General features: G+C 44.2%; 1 protein-coding gene across 1 annotated transcript; it reads right to left on the bottom strand.

The window, feature by feature from the left end:
- Positions 1-5,739: 5,739 nt before the first annotated feature.
- LOC100283507 (membrane protein) lies at positions 5,740-7,701 on the bottom strand. The gene is made up of 4 exons (NM_001156407.2): positions 7,278-7,701; positions 7,019-7,182; positions 6,513-6,930; positions 5,740-6,238 (listed from the first exon to the last, which is right to left on the bottom strand). The coding sequence occupies exons 1-4, from the start codon at positions 7,550-7,552 to the stop codon at positions 6,127-6,129; spliced, it is 969 nt and encodes a 322-aa protein (NP_001149879.1). The 5' UTR covers positions 7,553-7,701; the 3' UTR covers positions 5,740-6,126.
- Positions 7,702-18,141: the final 10,440 nt, after the last annotated feature.

The following is an 18,141-nucleotide window of genomic DNA, read 5'->3' as shown; positions in this document are numbered from 1 at the left end:
GATTCCAAGGCGAACGGTGCATGCTCTCAGCAACTTGGCGAAACCATCTTCATTCTGGCAAAAGCTGGTTTGGCAATGAACCTCCATCTGACTTCTGAGAGAAGGAAAGGGGGAAAACATTTTTGAAATGAAGGGATAAGAGCAAGAATTTTTTTTAAGAAAATAGTTTTGACTCAAAAACTTTTGATCAGGCTAAGGGTTACGTCCTGCGGCCAACCTAATAGCTCTGATACCACCTGAAGCGCCCCAATCCTCTGGGACTCAAATGTGATACAATTACTAGTCCCAGGAGGCTAGTAAACACATTTATACAACAAATGATTCCAGATCTGCTTAAACGAGACAAACCTATAAAGGTGGCAAACAACTTTAAGAGTTGGTCCACAACTCGGGATATAACATCAGAGTGGGGCTGAAGCAGCCCGATATACGCAGTGAAGCAAATCAGCGGTCCAACAGCCACAGGCAAGGTTGGGAACAGTCGTAACTCTTACCCCATCTCCTTTTTCTGAAAAACAACAAATAAGCAAGGGTGAGTACAAACGTACTCAGCAGCCCACCTTCACCCGCGGAATGGGGAAATCAGATATAATGCATGGAATATGTGGAGCTCAAGATATTTTGCAGAAACCGCAATATTTTATGCAGGGTTGTTTTGTAAAACATTTTGTATTTTGCAAAGCGCATCCTCTCCCAAAGGAGCAGGAAGTTTTTCAATATTAGAACAAAATCCCCTGGACTAAACCATCCAAGTATCTCAACAGTTTCCCACTGGTTTTCATTTTCAAAAACAGCTACTGGACTTCCCGTCCACCATAGCTCACGGCTCAACCGCCGGACCTTTCAAAAACAATTTTTCTCAAACGCACCTTTTTTTGAAAACAAAACAGTAATTGCCATACCATACCAGACTCGTTCATACCAGTGGACACGGACTATTCGAATAGGTTTGAAACTCTGCGCAGAGGGGTACACTTTACCCACTAGTCTGGTTTCTGCGATCTCACCGTCATGAGACCCGAATGCCGAATCTCTTTCTTTCCTCGCATGTCCTAACCTTAACGGTTATACCGGAAGGAGTCAGGCCACCACCATGCCCAAACCGGACAAAACATTCCCCCTCCTTATCCTCCCGGTGCTCCCCAGCCTTCATAACCCTGGGGTTGGACCGTACGAGTTCAGATTGAGTGACTGCCCACACAGTCTCGAGTGGTTGTACTTATCATGAGTACAGGTAGTGAAAGATGACAAATCGGTCCTTATATGAGGGGACAATCCTTCTGCTTATGCCTAAACCAGCTGAGCCATCACCTTAGGCCCTCCCCTAAACCAGGGAGTCCCTGATCATCCCTACTCAAAGGTGATAAGGGTGAAAACCCTTCATCAAACACATTTTGAAAAGCATTTTCTTTTGAAAACTCACACCTTTTCTTAAATCATTTGTAACAAATATATCAAGTATTGATTGCGGCAAGCGGCTGGGTGGCCATAATAACCTGTCTAAAATCATATCATGCATAAGATAACAGGCTGAGGGTTGTGGTTATAAAAGCATAGGTAATTTATGCATCAAAGGGATCCAGTGAGCTTGTCGTGCTTATCCGGCGAAGGGGGGAGGGGAGCTCGTGGAACTGGCTTCTAGCTCCACTGCCTGGCGTAGACTTGCAGATCTGGTCTCCACGAGACGGCACGAACGCTTCGATAACTATGCAACATGAACAAGCAAACAACAAACCAGCAAGTATACCAACAAATATTTAGTATAGTGGTCAGAATAGCGATATATGGATGGGCAGAGTCTTGAGTAGAATCTGTGTCATGGGGTGTTGAGGTACTACTAGTGGTGGAGCGGTGGTGCTTACCAGGAGGGTGGACTGGAGGCGAAGCGACACTGTGCGTGTAGCCGGCAGAGCGGAGTAACTAAGTGGGTGGGGTATTTTCCTTGGCTGAGGGTGTTGAGTGTGTGGAGTGGGAGAGGGTAGCTGGGTGTATTTATAGCTGGGTGTATGTGGTGTAGCTCAGTGAAGTTCACTATTGGTGAGAATAGTGACGAAAGAATCGTCTGACTTAGTATGGACAGGAGAGTTATAGGCAGAATATGGGACAAGAGTATTTTGGGAGTTTTCTGGAATATGAACCATGCTTAAGGGATGACATGGTTGGATAGGTAATAGTTTGATAAGAATTTAGAAACAAGAATGACTGGAATCTGAGTTTGGATGGAGGAGTTTTGGATTTTATAATCATAGGAAGAAAAAGAAAAGGAATATTCTTGGAATATTCTAGAATTTGAATATTTAGAGATATTTGGTAAATCAAAAATACAAATGTATTTTTGAGCGGGGTGCGAGGAATTATTTTTGGGCTTTTCTTGGGTAGAGGTTTATGTTGGTGAAAACTGTTCCTACCTAGTGTGTCACATCAGACAACAGTAAGGCGGGACCCAAATAGCTGGAATGCTGTGGTATTCTGGTCTGAGTGGGCTATGGTATCTTGGGCCAGGTTTTATAGGATTGAAGACATATTCATACAAACATGGTTCGCCTTTCTTTTTGGAAGTCTGGCTTGAAAGAATCCCAAAGTTAAGCGTGCTCAACTTGGAGAAATCTGGGATGGGTGACCAGATGGGAAGTTCCCTACTGGAAGGAAAATCACAGTCACCGGAGTTCGTATGACTGGAATATGGGTATGGCTGGTCTTAGGTGGACTGGACAGCATGACGGATGAGTAGTTGAAATTTGGGGTGATCAGATGATCGATGAATAGTAACGATGAATAGTAACAATGAATAGTAATGGTGAATAGTGATGGTGAACGAACGATGAACGATGAATAGTGACGATGAACGAACGATGAACGATGAATAGGAACGATGAACGATCGAATGATCGAACGAACGAACGAACGATCGGAATTTCGGCAGCATAACGGCAGGAAAAAGATTATTTGGACGAACGAATGGACGAACGATCGAACGATCAGACAAATGGACGAACGAACCATGAACGATCGGACGAACGATCGAACGATCGGACGAACGAACGAACAAACTAAGAACAGGTGGACGAACGATCGAAGAACAACCGAACGATCCTTGTGCTAGTGTGTGCTTGTGTGGGAGGTGGAGTGGGCGTGTGGGCGGAAGTGGAGAGAGTTGCCATGAAATGGCTTGGGGTGGGATGAGAGGAGGCCCTTGCCCCTCTATTTATAGCCATGGTGGGGGATTAGGGGGAGGGATGAGGGGATTAGTGGGAGGATGAGAGGATTAGTGGGAGATTAGCATGGATTTGTCTTATATGAGTGTAATTAGCTCGTAGAGCTCACCGTATGACACCGGAGGCATACGTATACATATGAGCATGAGAAAAGTTTTGAAGAAAATGTTTGTAGGGACTTGAAAATTGATTCTGAAGGTATTTCTGAGGAGGAAAATATCTGGAGAATTATCGGTGGAATATTTGGGCAGTATTTCTGGAAAGAACTTGAGGGGGATCATTGGAGAAACATTTGTGGGATATTTTGAGGAGGATTTTGGAGAGAATATAGACCACTATAATTTTATTTGTTGATATCAACTCGCAAACAAACATTTTGAAATGAAATTTGAAATTCATTTTGAATTTAGAGCGAGTTTGAGAAAATTCCAAGATTTGAATTTTTTGGATGCTACAACATCCAAGGTCATGCCTCACATTCTCCTACGGCAACCCGGCTGACGGGTTGGCCTTGGGGCCCCTTCGGTCGGTTAGACGGATCGGAGGGCCGATATGGGATAGAATAAGGAAGCACTAAATGAGATGCCCCGAGCGGGTCGAGCCCCCCAGTGGAATCGCTCGCCGAAACTAGACCCTATAAAAGGGCAATTGGATCTCACTTGGATAATCCGTTCGTAGCTCGACGACCATTCCCTCGTGCCACTTAGGTCGAGGAAGACGGCCCTCTCCTCAAAAGGGCCCAAAAGCCCTTCTAGGGGAGATGCGTGCACGACAAAGAATCGACAGGTGTCAACGAACAACTCGGAAGGCTGGATCAGGTAAGGTCAACAGAAGGCAAGTCCTAATCTTCACCTAGGGAAAAGTAACCCCCAAGCTATCCTCGCAGATCACACGGGGGCTACATCATACTGTTGCACTTACGCGCATTCAAGCCACACTTTGGTAGGCACCGCCTCCAGGCAACTCCATACGAGTCTGTCCCTTGAGACTACACCCGACGAAAGCTGCACCCGAGCATTTCTGTACAGGTCTATCCCTAGAGACTATACCCACTCCGGCGAACGCTACCACTAGGCAACTCCGTGCGGGACCAAAGCGATGCTCCACTCTAGGACCAAACCAAAGGGTCAGAACAAGAGCCACAACACATAATGAAAGTATCCGACATGGCTAGAAGGACAGAAGAGGTTGGCAAAAAGCAGTCCAATGGCTTCACCAGGAACTAAGTAACCCCCAAGCAACCCTCACGTATGACTTGGGGGCTCGGGGGCTACATCATACTGATGCGCTTGTGTGCACTCAGGGCTTCTGACCCCTAGCAAGAAAGCCTTCGACCGACTCCAAGGAGTCACGCGAAGGCTCGGGGATGCTATTGTGTACCCAGGAAAGGGGTACCCAAGGCGAGGCCCATAAACCTCTCTCTGGCCTATATACCGACCATGTCGTTGTTGAACAAGTCTGCGAGGCGGGACAAACGACCAAGCTCCCGCCAAGCAAGTCTGCGAGGAAGGGCAAACAACCAAACAGATTGGTAAGGAGGGAACTTGGATCAACGTTATGGGTCCACGACGACCGTAACAGGACACACCACCACCAAACCATGTCCACGTCGTGTGTACTGCACCAAGGGGGTCACGGCATCGAAGCCTCCACCCACATACCAGAAAGGACATGACGACACACATAGTGCATGCTCGCACATGCTGACGCAAGGGAGTTCAAGGAAGATGAAGCCGTACTGAACACGAACCTCAACCTTACCGAGAGCACGTTCTGTGGGACCCATCTGGTATTGCGGCATGGGCATAGAGCAAGGTACAGGGTCTTGCACGACAGATGGATGCGAGGAATACGGAAGCACACGACCTGTTAGAAGGAGCCATACCGTGCGCAGGCATGACCCAAGATTGACCCTAGAGGGGTCCACTGCGCATTGTAGCTGAAGAACTCTCTCTCACACACACTTGTAAGGACCGTCCCTTGAAGTATAAAAGAGAATCCCTCTCTCCTCGTACGCACACAAGCACACCAGTTGTAACACACGCCTCAAAGTAATACTACAGTGAGCACTACATTGGACTAGGGCGAAAACTTGAACCAGTATAAACCTAGTGTCCGGTTCCCTGCTCGATTCTACGTGATTAACCATTCGGAATGAGTCTGCGCTTGCATCCACAGCGAACACTAATCTATAATCCTGGGATTTCAAAACCATGACATAACTCTTAAATGCTTGGAGGTGGTACATATGAGTCCATACAAGATTGCTAGGTGGTACTTCTAGGACTTGAGCTTCTCTCGCAGCATCGTTTGATTGTTTCTTTACTCGGATGCACGCTTGTTGTGCTCCACTGTTGCATGGTCATCCATGGTGGACCGCTGGCAAAATTTATTTGAGGCCCATGTGGCGCCCTGCGCCGTGTGGGGTTAATCAATGCAGTTTGGACTGCAGTGGAGGATAGTTTGTTGTTTAACGATTGTTGATGTTGACATGGGGGGGGGGGGGGGGGGGGGGGGGGGGCCTTCGTGATGCGCTGTGCGTAGTACTTTCACCAACCAACCTGTGATAGTTGGTATCTTGGGAACATGTGCAGTTGAGAACGTACACATGTGTTGTCAAGAAAAAGAAGGGAAGGCACGTGGTGGTTGCTCTTGTGCGTGCGTTGGCGCATTTGCACGGGTTCGAAAAAGGCGGCGCATGCTGACTAGACACGCAAGACGAGATTCGAAATCTCAATAATTGCATTGCATCATTATGTAAAAGAATGAATCAAATGAACAGGAGACCGACGTGTGTGTTGAGATCTGAATGAATGACAAAGAAGCTATCTACAGTAACGAGACTATACGGATCGGAAGATGAAAATGGGTGGCAACTCCAACTCGTGCTGCTGCCGCTATGCATGGATCATCAGTTGGTGCAGTTCCATCTGGCGGTGGGCACGCAGCTGAGGTAGTGACACCAGTGGCAGCTGTCGTTGGCGTTGGCGCCGCGGAAGAGCATCGCCATGCCGGCCGCGAATCTGCAGAGAGAGGAAACCATACACGCAAGGAATAATGAGTTGTTGAGACTTTTGAATTATATATGAGCGCACACAAAACGGCATAGAGTATCGTGCACAGCGTGGTTGTCAATGTCAACACGCTGGCTAGCCATGAGAGAGGAAGAGGAGAATCCAGTCACGTTACTCCTGTTATATGTACATGCTGGACGAAGGAAATGGCCTGGCCAGCTACGAAGGGCATATATATAATAAATAAATAAATAAATCAATCAGGATGTCCTGTCCTGCTTACCCGACTAGGAGGATGATGATGGCGACGGCGAGGAGGGTCCACTGGTACGCGAGGTACTTCCTGGCGGTGCAGGGCGCGCCGGCGGGGAGTCCGTAGCGCTCCATCCAGCCCAAGTGGGGGCGCATGAGCACGACGAAGCCGAGTAGGAAGCCCGCGAGGAAGCCGCCGAGGTGCGCCAGGTTGTCGACGTGGGGCAGGACGCCGAGCACCAGGTTGACGGCGGCCACGGACAGGAGCGTGGCCACGGCCGCCGCCTTGTTGGTGTAGATGGTCCAGTTGGTGAGCAGCTCCGAGAGCATGGCGCCCAGCAGGCCCAAGAGCGCCCCGGAGGCCCCCACGGTGACGCGGTTCCGGACGACCAGCGACGACAGCACGGCGCCGCCCACGCCGGAGAGCACGTAGATCGCGCCGATCCTCACTGATGAACGCGGTTATATATTGTGGTTATTATTGGCAGCCAGGGGCAGGGTAGAGTAGAGTAGAGTAGGTAGGTAGCCGCTACCGACCGTATCCGAACTGCTGTTCGAGGCGCATGCCGATGAAGAGGAGGCAGAGCATGTTGGCGACCAGGTGGATGACGCCGGCGTGGAGCCACATGCTGGAGAGGAGGCGCCAGCCCTGGTGGCGGTGCACCACCTTCTCCCACACCAGGGCCCCCATCTTGGTGAGCCTGCAGAGACAGACACGATCAATCAAAAGTACAGGGCGCGTCAGATCTGATCTGATCTGATCTAATCACATACATAGACAGCACATTATACTCACGTGGCGGAGGAGGGCCCGAAGAGCGGGTTCTGTCGCAGCGGCTGGAAGGAGAAGCGGCCGAGGAAGCGGGCGACGCACTTGTTGGTGTCGCGCGCGGGGCAGTTGTTGGCGTACATGGTGACGACGAAGACGGTGATGCTGGCGACGAAGATGACGGGGACGAGCCAGGGCACCCACTCCCGCTCCCCCTCGTGCTGCGGGTACAGCGGCGACGGCACCTTGCCGGGCTCCTTCCTCGCCGGCCCGCCCTTCTCCACGTCCGCCCGCGTCGCCATGCCCGGCCCCTAGTGTTTGTGCCTTGCCTTGCGGCTTGCGCGTGCTGCTGCCTGCGTGGGGTTCGTTGGTGGAGTGAAGGGGCCGGGGAGGAGAGGAGAGGACGGCGGGCGATACGTGAGCAGCGGCGGGGTGGGAATTAATAAACGCGCGAGCGAGCAAGGGGGACGCGCGGCGCGGCGGGGCGGTGTTTCTTTGAATTCCCAGGGCAGGCAGGCAGGCAGGCCCACAGGGGTGGCGGGCGCATGTGCATGGCTGGGGCTGGCTGATGTGATGCGGTGCAACCGTGTTGCCGAGGGCCAGCCAGATCCTGGCGACCCTAGTCGCACTGGCACATACAGAGATACAGGGTTACACGCAACGCAACTCATCAATCCTGACATGCCTTGTGGAAGCTTCAAGTTGACGCACACATCACACATGGGCCTCGTCGGCGTCGAAGCTTCGCCCTTGGAGGGTCAATGATGAGGTGGGTTTTGTTTACTACTAGTAGCAGTATCGGAGGGTGAATCATGACGAGGTGCAGTAGTGCAGTGCAGCGCGGATGGCCATGTGTGTGATTAGATCTAATGATGATGGAGACAGGCAATTATGATAGTGCGCGCAGCTACCAGACTAGTAGTACTCCCTCTGTCCGTTTGAATTGGACGTTTTAGGTCATCTAACTTGTCCACAAATTTTGTCATGCTCGGAACCCAAGACCACTGTCCACTCTATCATCATGTCAGGCATCCTAGCATTTCGTAGATGTAATTCGTTTCCGGTCTTTTGGTTGGAGCGGCAAGCGGCGCTGGTTGGGTGACGCTTAGGGCAAGGCGCCAGCTTGCTTGTACTGGCTTTTATTTGCATTGTAACTAACGCTTAATTAAGAGAAACGAGGGTTACATATGTCATTTCAGCTCTCTCATAATCTGTCTCAAAAAAACTAGAACGTCAAATTCAAACGGACGGAGGGAGTACTACTTTTGATTTGCCAATGGTATTATAAAAATAAAAAAAACACGTACGTACAAGTTTATTAGTAGGAGACAAGACGATAGAGAGGCACTCGGTTCTTCCTTCCACTCGCCGTTCCCGAGCGTTCTGTGACACGCCACGCTGTAGCTCGGTTGGCACCGACAGGCCTGGTGTCTGCGTGCATCGGTATATTCTAGCCCGCCCGCCCGCGCGCCGCTTTGTTCGTTTCCGCGTCGCGTTGGGCGTTGGCTGGCTGGCACGCAGCTGGTGTCGGTCTCGGTTCCGGCGGCTGGTGTGGTGGGTGCAGTGGGCTTGCACTCGAATCAATCGGATTCTGCCTCGCGTACACCCCGCCCGCCGCACCGACCGTCGGCCATGTGCCAACGAGAGACGGGGAACACGGATCCAATTCGTCCACGGCTCCATACGCTACCAAAGCCGAGAAAACTTACGAGACGTTAGAGCCGTTACGCTGTCAGGGGGCTCGAGAATAGGCTGGATGCGAAGACGATCCAGCTAAGGCCTCATTTGTTTCAGGTGGCTAAAAGAGGTCACAAAAATTAACTAAAATAATATATTTATCCCACTTGCTCTAAATTATCATTTGCAGAGTCATTTGTATAAAACTCGCTTTCTATGGGCCTGTTTGGTTTGTGGCTAAATGTGTCACACTTTGCCTAAGGTTAGTCGTTCGAATTGAATAACTAACCTTAGGCAGAAAGGTTAGGCAAAGAGTGGTAACTGAGGTAGTGAACCAAACAGGCCAATATATATCTTGTTTGCACTCTAGAGTCATTCAAGTTTTCTATATTTAGCTAGCGAGAAACCCGAAATATAATATGCATATATTTGAATAGTCATTTAGATAAGCCGCTAGAAGGTATTTTTAAAAATAAATAAATAAATTCTATTTATATCAATTAGAAAGAATATAGAGATCCTCTTGGAGTTGCTTTTAGTCACCCTGCAACAGGAGCAAATGACATTAAATATGGGCAATATAGTCATTATGTGAAGTAATTAATGCCCTGCATATATATGTTTAGTTACTAAAGCTAAATAGGACTAAATATGTCTAGTGATACATGACTAAATAAACAAAACAGGCCCTAAGGCTACACGCAGAATTAGGCTAATAATAATGCGTCTATCTTTTGGCCCACTACGAAACTAATACATCCCATAAAAACCAGAGAGGAAACACTATCCGACCGCCTATCCCTAGGCTAAGCCATCAGAAGTCGTCCGATCCCTCCGTGTTTTCCATAAAAAGAACGTGTAGACAATGGTCGGTGACCAGCCAGACTCTCGATGCTTAGGCGCCGTTTGGTATGGTTCCGACTCCTCTAAAAATCACTTCAGCTCTGATTTCTAGGCCTGGGCGTTCGGTCTGAACCGATAATTCGGTTCGGTCTTTTCGGTTTTTTTAAATTTCGGTTTACATAGAATGGGAACCGAATCAGTGACTCAAATAATAAAAACCGACAATTCGGGTATCTAAAATATCGGTTCGGTTTTCGGTCCTGACTAAACAGAACCGATGCAGGTCGGCAACACAGAAAGCAGCAAGTCACAGAACCGATGCTGGGCGGCTGGGCTGCATCCTGTAAAATGTAAAGCCTGCATTTTCACTTCAGCCTTTAACAACTTCAAGTCAGCAAGTAACAAGAATACAAGATGCAGTCAGATTGCAAACCGAGCTGCATGAAGCCTGGGCGCTAGGCAACTAGAAAGCATACAAAAATACAGCATTAATAAGAACATTCCATACTTCATGGCAATAGGCACACAACAGAAGTGTATGCTCGAAATTGTACATAGCGGACAAAGTGACAAGCCACAAGCCCACAATCAAGAAAATAGTCGACCATAGTTTAGAAAGCAGAAGTGTATGCTCGAAATTGTACATATTTCTGAATAACAGAATAAGTCCATAATCACCAAGGACACAAGTCTTCACTGAGACACAAGTAGCATCAGGAAAATAGTCGACCATAGTTTAGAAAGTAGCAACAAGAATATATCACTTGAGCACCACTTGATGCTTCATGGGTGTGCATATAATAGATGTGGCCATAGCAGACTAACAGTAGTCGTTAGTTCCACAATTATTATATGGTTTAGGCCATAGCTGACTAGCAGTAGCAGCTCCACAATCCACCAGAGCACCACGCCATAGCAGCTAGCAAATAGAAACAACATATATGGTTTAGGCCATAGTAGCTCCACAATCCGCATATTTTTATCATTTTATAACAAGGGCAACTCACAAATGTTTAGGAACTAGGATGTGGTTTGGTGTGTCGACTTGCTAGCTTTGCTTGATTGTGACTGTGCAATAGAGCTATCCTGCTCATTAACCCTGCGTTTGCCTTTTCCTTTTTCACCATGTTCTTCAATCAACTCTGAAAATGTGATGGATTAATTTGGATTAGAACCAACATATACGGCTATAAAGTACAATAAATAAGATTGAAACATGGTTACCTTTTTCTAATTCAACCAATTGCTCCATGTCCTCCTGGACATTAATGGGAGTAGTCCTTCGCAGCCAATCCTGAGTACAAACAAGTGCTTCCACCATGAATGGAGTAAGAGAGGTCCTAAAGTCATCAAGGATTCGTCCAGTTGTGCTAAAAACTGATTCTGAAGCAACGGTTGACACCGGGATTGCTAGCACATCACGAGCCAAGCGTGCTAATAATGGGAATCTTGAGGAATTCACCTTCCACCATCCTAGAATGTCAAACTTATTATCTTCTGGTTCAGTATCTTCAGCAAGGTACTTCTCAAGTTCAGATTTGTTGCTGCCACCTCCATAATTGTGTTGTTTTAATTTTTGTGCAATCAAGGACTTCATCCTTCCGCCTTGGGATTGGGACTGTCTTACTACTTGAGAATCATTGGCTGCTGTTGTTGCATCAGGTGGAGCATACAATCTCCTATACTCTTCAAATAATTCTCTAACACATGATTTCACAGCAGCCCAAACCTTCTTTCCATTTTCCTCACTAAACATCTCTTCAATTGCCAGCTTTGTGTATTCAGATAGTTTATATCTTGGATCCAAAGCTGCAGCAACAAAAATCAGCAAGTTCATATTCTCTTTTTCTTTCTCCTTCCCCTTGCCTCTGTCATTCACATTTTTCTGCATGTTGTAGCACTAGCAACAGGAGGTTCATGCCAGTTTCCCCAATACTTATCATACTTGTCTTTCATTTTTTGGCCCATTTCTTGTCGCAAATAATCATCACTGTTCAGCCAATTGTTAATCAAGAAGTGGACTTCACCAATCTCAAAAAAAAGTTGTGTGAAGTGACATGCAAAGAACTAGAAATACGTTTAGGAATGCCTTGGTTTCAATCTTCTCTTCCTCAGCAATCTCCTTGAATTTAGCCAAGCGAGAAGTGCTGTTTTTAATGTATCTAGCAGCAGCACGAACACGCTTCACTGAAATATCTACTAGTCTGAGGCCATCTTGTACAATAAGATTGACAATGTGTGCAGCACATCTCATATGAAGAAACTTGCCATCAGTTATGCTTGTATTTGCAATATTCATCCTCCTCCTCAAGTAACTGACACCACTGTCATTAGAACTAGCATTGTCAACTGTGACACACATAACCTTTTCTAATCCCCATTCAGTCAAGCACCTTTGTAGGTTCTTCCCAATGTCATCTCCTTTATGCCCCTTTACCTTAAAGAAGCTAATGACCTTCTTATGAAGTTGCCAATCCTTGTCAATAAAATGTGAAGTTACTTTCATGTAGCTGTCTTGTTGTTGAGAAGTCCAACAATCCGTGGTTAGGCAAACTCTCTCACAATTTGACTTAAAGAATAGTTTCAGCTTCGCTTTCTCTTCAAAATAAGTCCTAACTATGTCCCTTGTGCATGTCCTTCGAGATGGTGGAGTTGAAAGTCGCCTAGAGGGGGGGTGGATAGGCGAAACCTGAAAATTAAAACTTTATCCCCCAACTAGATCCCTTGATTAGTGGTTAGAACAAGATATATAATTATCGGAGTATAAAAACTAAGTCCTTGCTTGTAAAGAGTATTGCTTTCAAATAATGCGGAATTGATAAATTAATACTATTAATAAGTCTATGAGAATAAAGCAAGAGGCTTAAGTAAGAAGAGTAATAACACAAGTTTTCTCTTGCAATGAGTTGCTTCACTAAATGAGAATATAACTTAAAGCAACACCAAATAGAATTAACAAAGAGTAATGCAAGAGAAACTTAGAAAGGGAAAGAACAAACAAATCACAAGCAATAAGCACACAAGACATGAGTGATTTGTTTTACCGAGGTTCGGCCCTCGAAGGCCTAGTCCCCGTTGAGGAGTCCACTTGAGGACGGGTCTTTTTCAACCCTTTCCCTCTCTCCACCGATCACACAAGGATCGGCGAGCTCTTATTCTTTTCAAGGATCACTCTCGATCCCACAAGAACCACCACACTCTTTGGTGTCTCTTGCTAGCTTTTACAAGCCTCCAAAACTTTGGAGGAAGTTCGATGGGAGTCAAAACTCCACGCGCAAATGAACACAAAGATGAAGCTCACACTATCTCTCAATGGATCTCACAAGGCACTAGGGCTAAACTCAATTGAGTAGCTCTCAATTGCTTGCACTCTCTTTTGTGGCACTTGTGTTGGTTGTAGTGGGCTAGATCTTGTGTATAGGATGTATCAATGAATATATGTGGTTGGGAGGGCTTGAGTATGTCAACTAGATGACTTGGAATGTTGCTTGGGCTCTCTCCCCTTGAAGTGGCCGGTTGGGGTGGTATTTATAGCCACCTTCCAATTTTGTAGCCGTTGGAGAAGCTGCTGGCGATGGGCGCACCGGACAGTCCGGTGCACACCGGACATGTCCGGTGCGCCAGCCATGTCATCCTATCCGTTGAGATTGGAGCTGGTCGACCGTTGGAGGCTTTGTCCTCATGTGGCACCGGACAGTCCGGTGCAGCACCGGACAGTCCGGTGCCCCTCTGACTTCTGCTCTGACACTCTGAATTCAACTGTACACTTTGCAGAGTCGACCGTTGCGCGCAGATGACCGTTGCTCCGCTGGCACACCGGACAGTCCGGTGAATTATAGCGCGAGTGCCTCTGGAAATTCCCGAAGGTAGCGAGTTTGCGTTGGAGTCCTCTGGTGCACCGGACATGTCCGGTGGTGCACCGGACACTGTCCGGTGGCACACCGGACAGTCCGGTGCGCCAGACCAGAGGTGCCTTCGGTTGGCCCTTTGCTCCTTTGTTGAATCCAAAGCGTGATCTTTTTGTTGGCTGAGTGTGAGCCTTTTACACCTGTATAATCTATACACTTGGGCAAACTAGTTAGTCCAATTATTTGTGTTGGGCAATTCAACCACCAAAATTATTTAGGAACTAGGTGTAAGCCTAATTCCCTTTCAATCTCCCCCTTTTTGGTGATTGATGCCAACACAAACCAAAGCAAATATAGAAGTGCATCATTGAACTAGTTTGCATAATGTAAGTGTAAAGGTTGCTTGGAATTGAGCCAATATAACTACTTACAAGATATGCATGGAATGTTTCTTTCTTATTTAATATTTTGGACCACGCTTGCACCACAAGTTTTGTTTTTGCAAACTCTTTTGGAAATCCTTTTCAAAGTTCTTTTGCAAATAGTCAAAGGTAGTGAATAAGAGTTTTGCAAAGCATTTTCAAGATTTGAAATTTTCTGCCCCTGTTTCAAATGCTTTTCCTTTGACTAAACAAAACTCCCCTTAAATGAGATTCTCCTCTTAGAGTTCAAGAGGGTTTTGATATATCATTTTGAAATACTACTTTCTCCCCCTTTTGAACACAATAGGCTACCAATTGAAAATATTCAACACTTAAGTTTTTAAATTTGGTGGTGGTGCGGTCCTTTTGCTTTGGGCTCATTTCTCCCCCTTTTTGGCATGAATCGCCAAAAACGGAATCATTAGAGCCCTCTGACTATAAGTTGTCTCCCCCTTTGGCAAATAATATATGAGTGAAAGATTATACCAATGTGGAGAGCTAGTGTGGAGTGATGGCGAAGGATAAATAGTACCGATAGAGTTGAGTGGAAGCCTTGTCTTCGCCGAAGACTCCATTTCCCTTTCAATCTACGACTTAGTTTAGAAATATACTTGGAAACATATTAGTCGTAGTCATGGTACGAGAATAATAAGATATATGCATTTGTACCAAAATGGAAGAGATATGATCAAAAGATATGTCAATTAAGCATGATCTTAGTTCTATATAATATAGATTTCTCCCCCTAAATATGTGCATAGAGAGGAAAACAAATTTTTGGTCTAAAATGCCAAGTGCACATAATTAGGTTAATGAGACCATGTCTATATCATAAAGAGTGTAAAGTGCATTGTGTCATAGTATAAGTGTGATGTTCATGACATTTTATGCACTTATGAAAGCATGTTATAAATATCTCAAGCATTTACCCTTAAGGATTTCAAGGAGACTTAAGGACCATCCACCTTTTGGAACAAGAGGCAGCTTATCCTCGTTACAAGGTTAAGCTTTAAGCTCCTTGACAATAAAATTACTTCACCCAGTTTAAACAAAGATGTAAAAAAAATGAATGTTTGAGAAGTTAAACTAGGTATGAAGCAGGTATAACGCAAAGGACATGCTTTCTCTTCCTTCTATCTAAGATATGCAAAGAATGCTTATAAGAGGAAGATTTTAGGTACATATGTAAATGATAGAAATGAGTTTTACCCGTTTTGTACCTTTACTTGTAGACGCTCTTTTTATTGTGCTTTTGTCCTTAGTCTTGTTTGCTTAAGACCTATGCTCAATGACAATGTGTGAAAATATTTTGCACAAGAGAGAGTTCTTACAACTAGTGATCCTTTTCTAAGTCATGGTTAACATATATTAAGTGGATCACAAATTGTATAAATGAATCATGAATTCTCCTTTTAACTTAGTGCATATCAAGAGAGGTATCGATTGGAGAGAATATGAGGCACTAAGTGTCATTTGATGTTATTCTATGATCAAACAAACAATGGATGCGATCAAGAGAGTAACATATTGGAATAGGAATTAAACTTAAAATAGGAGAATCCAATAAGCATGCTACTTTAGTAATGAGAGCAATAATCCTTGATAAAAGCAACATTATTTTAACAAGATGGATTGATGTGTAGTAGCATACTTCATGAGAAACACTATTTTCATGCAAGAGACTATATGAAATTACTAAGATAAAGCAATAGTCTCAACATAATCAAAATATAAGAATGAACTCCCCCTAAAGATATGCATCAAGAAATTGAAAGAATTGATTTTGATGCATTCACCTTTAAAGACACAAAGGGAGACCCATTACATACCTTGATCGAGGCTTATAAAATTTGCAATAATCAACTTAAGCCTGGTAATTCCATAATGAAAGGATTTGGAATGCTTACAACCACGCCATCGATTGTTGTGAAGACCTTATTGTCCAAGTGGGTGTTATTGTCCTTGATGTTCTTCCTTTTTCATTTGAGTGTCCTCCCTTTGTAGTTGTTTCTTTTTCCTTCCAAGCTTATTGAAGATACTCAAGAGAGATGTTAATAGCGCAAGGGAGTATATGGTGAAAGATGATTACTTTAGATAATTAACATACATGATTCATCATCCACAAATCACACAGACATGAAGTAAAATCCTTAACATTTGTGCTTATTACTAAAAAGGAATATGCACTATTTAACTATTTGATCAAACATAGGATTTTGCTTCTTCATATTGAATTTTATTAATTGTTACTTAAAAGCAAGTCAATATGAGAACATTTATAGCAAAGGTATGAAATAGATTCTAATGGATAAGTGCATTTATGAGAATGTGATTGAATGCACATCAAGACAAATTTAGTCCTCCAAAGAATCTATTCTTCAAGAATGATAATTTAGAGAGAATAACCATTGAAGGGAACTATATTAAAGAGATGAGTTCCCATACCTTTGCTTTTACCTTTCTTCCTTTTTGGTGAAGAGTACCCTTTGAGGCTTGTGGCTTTAACCTTGCACTTACTCTCTTGTAGATTTTCATAAGTAGACTCAAGAGAAATGTTAAAAGCAGCACAAGCACTAGTTTCCCTCTTTGTAATCATTTTGATAAGGAATGAAAAGTGGATTACTAAAGCATGGAAACTTTATAATATGAACTAGATTATTCCAATAAGTATGCTAAGTTTTAACTCATAAAACAAGCATGGTTAAATTCTTGATACTATGGGAATAAATCTAATCCATAACATGGAGAGCGATAAACGAAGAAGAATCATATCCAATTTAAGCAATAAAACATACAACATAAATTATTGGATTGATTTTTCTTGACATGATAAATTACGCATCCCCAAAGAGAAATTTATTCCTATAAGTGAGACTACTTAAATTACTTAGATAAAAACATTAGTCTCACTTTTCTAGCTATAGAGAGAATTTTCCTTTTATAAGTGTCCTAAGTATTTGAATTCCTTACATGACACTTTATTCTTTTAAGAATATGAAATATCTCTCTATATCTAGAACAAGGCAATAATAGAATAATTAGTGTAAACCTTGCCAAGGGAAATAGCAACAAATTAGAGCATGTAGATTGCCATAGTATGGAAAAGATGAATGTGCAATCTACCATATGAGAGGAAATTCTTCAAAGAATGATAATATCAATTTAAAGAAATTTGAAGTGCTTCAATTTTTCTATGTGACTACTCAAGACACATAAGAAATGATATTCTAAAATACTTGCACTTAAAAGATAAGTGTTACCATCCTTTGGCTCTCCTCCATGTTGTAGGCCTTGATTTTTCCGCATAAGATAATTCTTTATTTCCTACAACATCAATACCTTCCTCGAGAAGATGATATGAGTTTAAGATGTAGTAATTTGAAGAATAACCTTGGGTCAATCACAGATAAAGATCATTGAAGATTTGATAGCTTGAGTTAAATTGAATCAACTTTCTCAAGCACCCCAAGGCTTCATATCATCTCCTTTTCCTGCAAAGCTTGTCAAGCATATTTTGGTACCCATCGCTTGATGGGTCCATCATGGTTAGTCAACAAAGATCTAGGAACCCAAACGTCCTTTGTGTTAGCATTAGGTAAACTCATTACCTTTCTAGCACAAGTTGCAATTTTGGGTTGCCTAGTTACATGAGAATTAATTGACAAGCTAGGAGTGGAATTGTTACCAATGGGACAATCCTTACATTGATGTCCCTTCCTTCGGCATATGTAGCATAGGCGTTTTTCAAGTTTTGAAGCTTCCTTCTTTCCTTGTTTGTTTCTTGCTACATGGTTAGTAAAAACTTTCTTTTCTAACCTTATGCCTTTTTGTTTTAAATGGGGACAAGATCTAAGTAAGTGTCCCTTCTTGGAGCATCTAAAACAAAGTCTATCATCCTTATTAATAATCAAGCCATTTTTAATGTAGGGACATGACCTAATCAAGTGCCTTTCTTCAAAGCATTCACTACACCTCTTAATGTGAAGTATTGCTTGATCATTACCTTGGATGTTACCTTTTGTGGAGGCGTAGTTGAGGCTTTTGTAGGAGGTGTTCAAATTCATCTTTTGTTTCTTCCTCTTGGCAACCCTCAATTCCTTG

This window comes from Zea mays, chromosome 1 (assembly GCF_902167145.1).
Source record: "Zea mays cultivar B73 chromosome 1, Zm-B73-REFERENCE-NAM-5.0, whole genome shotgun sequence".
Lineage (NCBI taxonomy): Eukaryota > Viridiplantae > Streptophyta > Magnoliopsida > Poales > Poaceae > Zea > Zea mays.
This window is presented reverse-complemented; position numbering and strand designations above follow the sequence as displayed.

Coding starts and splice junctions, on each gene's coding strand:
- LOC100283507 (NM_001156407.2), bottom strand. CDS start 7,552: ATGGCGACGCGGGCGGACGTGGAGAAGGGCGGGCCGGCGAGGAAGGAG. Junction 7,183..7,277: donor TTCGGGCCCTCCTCCGCCAC/GTGAGTATAATG, acceptor CTGTCTCTGCAG/GCTCACCAAGATGGGGGCCC. Junction 6,931..7,018: donor CGAACAGCAGTTCGGATACG/GTCGGTAGCGGC, acceptor CGCGTTCATCAG/TGAGGATCGGCGCGATCTAC.